Source organism: Phalacrocorax aristotelis, chromosome 4 (genome assembly GCF_949628215.1).
Source record: "Phalacrocorax aristotelis chromosome 4, bGulAri2.1, whole genome shotgun sequence".
NCBI classification, from domain to species: Eukaryota; Metazoa; Chordata; class Aves; order Suliformes; family Phalacrocoracidae; genus Phalacrocorax; species Phalacrocorax aristotelis.
The window spans coordinates 32292018-32298174 of NC_134279.1; the positions used below are offsets into that span (position 1 = coordinate 32292018).

A 6157-nucleotide genomic window follows, 5' to 3' on the forward strand; every position below is an offset into this window, starting at 1 on the left:
ATAGATCATTTTTTGAATACTGTTTCCTTTTCTTATTGGTCACTCTTAAGTCCAAACAGCAACAGTAATCGTCTATGTCTAAGAAGTTTTTTAAACACTGAAGATATAAAACGCAAACTACGTTTGGAAAGCACGCAGATGAAGCGAGTTTTACCATGCAATCATACGTAACTCAGGTAATTAGGAAATTTAACTAGAAACTGATAGCCAAATAGAACTACTCTTTCATATAAACTATTTTAAAACCATTGTTAGCATGCTGAAAAAAAAAAAATCAAGCACTGGAGTAGCACTGACAGAGTAAAAATATAAACATCAAAAGGCAAAAGCCTTCAATAAATTTCAGCAAAAAATAGACTGTCATGGCAGATTATAGATAGCTATATATCAAATGGAAGAAAATGATGTCAGTCCAAGTCTGTATCTAGGGAGTAACCTAATGGCTTACAAAAGTCATCTCCTGCCAATACCACTTGCTTTACAGGGCCAGGGAGTGGAAGAGAACCATACTTAATGCCTTTGTTCATTAAGTTAAATGAACCTTAGTTGGTAGGTTTATGTAGTCACAGTCTTAAAAGATTTTTCTCCAGTGTGTTTTTTCAAAGATGGCATTGTGAGAATAAAGAGACTGTGCATCCATAAGTAGTCATCTGAAAGCATACAGCAGCAGCAGTGATTGCCACGTCAGGCATTTGTTAGGACACCACTTGAAAATGGATGGCTGGCGCTTTTTTCTCTGCCTTTATCAAGGACAAAGAACTTGAAATAACGCTAAGAATTATTTAAGAACATGGAAAGGAGCCGCCTGCTGTATTCAGCAATCCATGGGCTCAGTTTAAGATCTTCTGAAGTCAGCTAAGCAACTCACCTAACATTATGACAGACTCTGGATCAGGCCCTGGCGATCAGTAAGAAACACTCCAGAAAGCAGTGACACCTAACGGCAAGCATGCCTTTGGAGGATAGCAAGCCATAACCTATGGCATGGAAAATTACCCCTCTTTAGCTGCAGAGTAACTAGCACTAAAGCACATTACAGGGACTGAATTACTATCACAAATCTAAGCACCTGGGAGAGAGTTTAAGAAACAATACACACAGAAACACAGATTATGTCATACATGCTGTGCGTTTAAGTAGAACACAGTTACTAATAAAACCTACTGGCTGCTAAGCCACGGCACGCTGTATTCCAGGGCTTTATCCATGTGTATGTTTAAAAAAAGCGAGTACCCTTGGCACATTCTAGAGCAGAGAAAACAGAGACCTGAACACTCATCTGTACACATGACAGGCACAGATTTATTTGTTTTTAATAAATCTGTTTTGCTTTCTTGCCCTGTGCTTTACAAAATGTATGTGAGAATACTATAATGAAAGGTTAGTGGCATACACTACATACCTTCTAATGAGGCTTTACCAATAGCATGGCAAATTAGATTCGTATTACCAACGCACAACACAATGCGAGCCAAGCTGCATTGTAGTACAACAGCTTACAAGACGAAACATGGTGCACACCACCAAGCTAGATGACTCGCTTTCCCTTACAAAAAGATTTTACGTTTTAAGGGCACTACCATATCAACAGAAGAAATAAGCAACAGATCCCATGTGGGAATTGCCCTGGTATTGTTATCCACGATACAGAAGAGCTTAAAAGTATTTATCAAGACCCGAGACCCAGGAACACTGGGAACTTGTCCCACACAAGGAAAGCAACAGTCCTGGCCTGCAAAGCCTAAAAGCTGAGAGGATTAAGAGAGGAGCAGATCTAACTTTCTCTCTTAGAAAAAATAATAGTGTATATATATAAAAATATATATATTTAAAGCATATATAAAAATATATTTGAAAGCATATATATATATAACTATATATTATGTATATTTCTGAACTTGCCATTGAAAATGAAAAAGCCAAGGGCAGTACACAACTGACTGCATATAACTGACACCAGTGATAAACAAAAACCACCAACTTGCAGTAATCAGGGGGCCCTGACCTATTGCTGCACACTGCTGTGATCAATTAGCCTTTAAAAATACTTCAGTGTACTTTTTTCAGCAAAAACTTCTGTATCATACTATGTGACCGTTGCCCTAGGCGATTTTTCTGCACCTAATACGCACGCATTTGCATATATGTTTCTATATGCACAATAGGAAATCCATACGCACGCACAGATGTATTACTAGTGCATGTCAAGGGACAAAAATGAGCACAAAGCACAAAATATAAAAGCATGAGACCAACTGTAGAAGATGCAAAGCATACACAAATCGTGCAGTTGACGAGGAATGCCACCTAATCCCTGCTTAATTAAAGCACTGTTCTAAACTCCTGTTTAGGGAGTGAGGAGTGTGGGACGACTGATGTATGAAGAAAATATCAGGCAGCGTGGCTAATCTCAAAGACTTTGGAGCTTTCGAGCTACATAAATCAGAGCGACTTTTTGAATAGCCTCATAAAACACAAAATCATTGCCATTCCACTCACGACTTTCAGATTCTTCCTACAGCATACAGATCATTAGGAAACTTCTAAGCAATCAAGTAATGCGGGGCTGATGAAATTACTCAATCAATGCATAGGCTGAGAGAAGCAGCATAATACAGAATTGCACGGTTTTGACATGGTAACCCTGCCCCTTTCTTTTTTATATTGGGGTAAGGAAAATTACAGTGGAGTCGATTCATTTCAGCATTTTCACAAGAGTGCTTAATGTAGTCTTTCTGAACTGCCGGTTCCTATTTATAATAGCAGGGCAGCAGAAACGAACAGACTATAAGCAGCCCTACCAACGTGTAAAATATGATATTGCAAAACGTTTATTTTTAAATGTGCGCATATAAATACATGCAGACCTGCTCTAATGACCAAAAGCAGCAGCTATAATCATTCAGAAGACAGAAATGGGAAAAAGCGTATCACAGAGAAATACCAGTCACCGTGCCCCTCCCACTGCCATCACCAAGTCGCTCATCTCTACTCACTAAATTGTAACATTTTCTGTCATTGTCTAAGAGATGGCTGATAACGTAACTCGATACAGAAAACATCCCTTTACAGGAAACACATCAAATAACACGTAGGCAAGCAAGACAGCGCATTATACTGCAAAAGTAAGTGCTACCAGAAAAAGGGTACGCACAGGTAATGTGTTATTTCTTATGACCATCTGCCCCTCCCAAACATGGGAAAATATTTGCCACTTGAATATCTTAACTGCTGAATGAGAAAAATACAATGCATTTATTTTGTTTGTTGCCTAAGCATCAGTACTACTTCTAGTAGCATTTCTTTTCCCCTGAACTGAGCATTTTGTTTTCTTTTTTTGGCTTTATGAATCCTTCTGTAGTTAATTTGTTCATAGAGTGCCCTTCTATTGTTTTTCACAACTCAAATAAATAATTATTATTGATGTCTAAATATTTAATACATAAGTTTACTCAGTACAAGTGGAAAAAAAAAAACAAACCACAAGGGGGTCAGAACACCCAGGTCATGAAATACAGTGGTGTTACTAGGGGCCAAATTGTCATCTGCGAGTTGTACAAGTCAGAATATTTAGCTGTTTACCCATTTAGTGTTAAATTAGTCCTAATTTCAGGTAATTTATTTTCAGTGTATTCATTCTAATAGATTTAAAGCTCTGCGTAACAATTAGCAGTTTGCCATTTTCATGGCTACGTAAACCAGTCTATAAAAAGAGGTTGCCAACTGTACTAATTCTCTCTCAAGACAAATTTATCCTGTGAGAAGCAACTAGTTTTTTTTTTTTCTTTCATTGAAGGTTTACTATGTTGACGCACCTAGTCACTAACGGCATTAGAAAAACCATCCGTGGTAAAGTGTACAGTATTCATCATATCCAAAAAGTGAAACAAACAAAACTGTCATTAACACGAAGAGAGAAAAGCTGTCGTCTCCCTTGACGCTAGTGCAAAGGCACACAGCTCGCCCAGCAACGCTCCATTAGCCAGGAGGACGGGAGACGGGATCGCAAACTCCTCATCTGCTACACAGTCAAAATTTCCCCAAAAATCCTAAGATTTGATCGCCTTGTTACAAGCTGCTAAGAAAGAAATCTTAAGACGTAACCGTCTCCTAGCGTCGCTTTAACAGTCTACAACTGGGAAGAATTAGGAAAAAAAAAGTCATTCTCCCTTTAAAAGGAGGGCATAAAGCGCTGCCTCCCCTGTGCAATATTTGATGCTCCAGTCGCACGCAGCTATAAGGACTGAACCCTACGAAGTTGCGGTCCCTAAGGGAAGCGGTCGCCCGTGGGCTCCGGGCCGGGGGGGCTGCACGAGGGGCTGGCGCATCGCCGCCCAAATACCGCTGTCCTGTAGGAAAGCTCTTGACGGCCGGGCTTTCCAAAGGCGCTTCCCCTTTCACAGAAACCCGCTACGGATCCCCACGACAAGGCACCGGCAGACATATTTATAAAGCCAGCCCCGGGGAGAGCGGCGGCTGCCCCACGGCCGGGGCCGGCACCGCTACCGCTCCAGGGACCTCCCTAAAAAAACCCCGGCGGGACCCTGCCCCCAAATGCCCCTTCCCCGGGGCAGCGCGGCGCCGCCCGCCCGCCCTCCCCCGCGTTTCCAGGCTCCCGCTCCGCCTGCGTGCGGTGCCTGCAGATGGGCGAGCGGCCGCGGGAGAAGCGCCCTCCCTTCCCGTCCCTCCCCGCACATCCCCGGCCGGCGCAGGGGGGCGACCCGCTCTCGCCAGTCGCGGGACCAAAACGCCGCTCGGCAGCGGGGCTCGGCGCTGCCCGGGGACGCGCCCGCCGAGAGGGAGGGCTGCCGGGCCGGGTAACGGGGAGAGCGAGCGGGGACGGGGGAAGCCCGGCGCCCTCTCCCCGGCTGGGAGCGCGGGCAGCGCCGTGCCTGGGCATCACCCGAGCTGCCCCGCCGCCCGCCGCGGCCGGGAGGGGAGGGGAGGGGGCCCGCCGCCGCTGCCAGCCGCCCCCCCAGCACCAGCCGCCGGCGGGGGAGGCCGCTGCCCTTCCCGGTCGCCGCGGCCCCGGGAGGCGGCCGGCGGGGCGGCGGCCCGGGCAGGGGAGCGTGGGGCAGCCGGAGCCCCCCGCCCGCCCGCGGGAGGGGAAGCGCTCACGTTGCCAAACCACCTGTTCCGCCGCGGGAGAGGAAGGCGGGATGGGGCGGGGGGGTGTGAAGGAAGGAAAGAAGGAAGGGGGGGGGGGGAGGCTTTGCGTGGCTGTCACGGTGGTGTGGGAAATAAAGGGGAGGTGTGGGGTTTCCCCCCCTTGCCCGAAGGCGAGCCGGGGCAGGAGGAAGGCAAGCTGGAGCTGGGGGGCTGCGGGGAGGGACCGAGGAAGTGCCCGAACCCTGTGTGTACCCCCCAGATCATCAGCCGTGCAAAACCTCAAGGTCTAAAGCACGCACATACCCCGCCGCCAAGGAACCTTCACGCAGAGCGGTGGGGGGAAAAGAGGACGCCTAGGATCCTGGTGGAAAGCAATTAAAAGAGGGGAACAAACAAACAACAACAACAAACAGGGAAAAAAAAAAAAAAAAGACAAGCGAGCAAGGGCTAAAAGAGAGCGGGGGCTGCGGGGGGAGGAAGCCTGCCAAGAGAGGGAAGGTTGCAAAGGAGAGCTGGAAAAGTGTCCAGCGGCACCGGCAGACGCAGCACCCCCTTACCGATATGAATGATTGAATCTGCAATCGCCGCTTTCCAGGTTCGAGTCCAACAGACGGACACGACCAGGATGAGGGAGAAAACTTCCATCTCCTCCGGAGGTCCAGGCTTTGTAACACCAGATCTCTTCGCCCAACGGTGCCACCGCGGAGGGGAGCGCGGCTCAAGAAACCCAAGAGTTTGAGGTGCCGCCGGCGGAGGGTGTAAATCCCGGCGGCTGGCGCAGAGCCGCGGCTGGGCAGGGGGCGAGCCCGGGGCTCCGAGCGCCTCTCCCCTCGGCGACACCCCGCCTCACTTCGGGGGGCTCCTGGGCAGCACCAGAGTTGCTGGGAGCGCCGGCAGCAAATCCATCCAGCCCGGGCGCCGCCGCGGGCAGCAGACGCCTCTGCTGGTCAGACAATCCCCATCCTTCCGCCGGGTCCAGGGATCCGCTCGGTCCCGGCTGCTGCACAGCAACTTCCAACCCACACCACGCACACGCTCGCACACACAC

The 6157-nt window shown here is 48.1% G+C and overlaps 1 protein-coding gene across 1 annotated transcript in view; it reads right to left on the minus strand.

Moving 5' to 3' along the window:
• The window catches only part of GRID2 (glutamate ionotropic receptor delta type subunit 2), a 738061-nt gene extending 732112 nt beyond the window's left edge, over nt 1-5949 (minus strand). The window contains exon 1 of the mRNA XM_075090836.1: nt 5667-5949. Within this exon, the coding sequence (XP_074946937.1) occupies nt 5667-5754 (88 nt within the window). The 5' untranslated portion in view covers nt 5755-5949. The remainder of the gene's footprint in view (nt 1-5666) is intronic.
• Between the last annotated feature and the right edge of the window lie 208 nt (nt 5950-6157).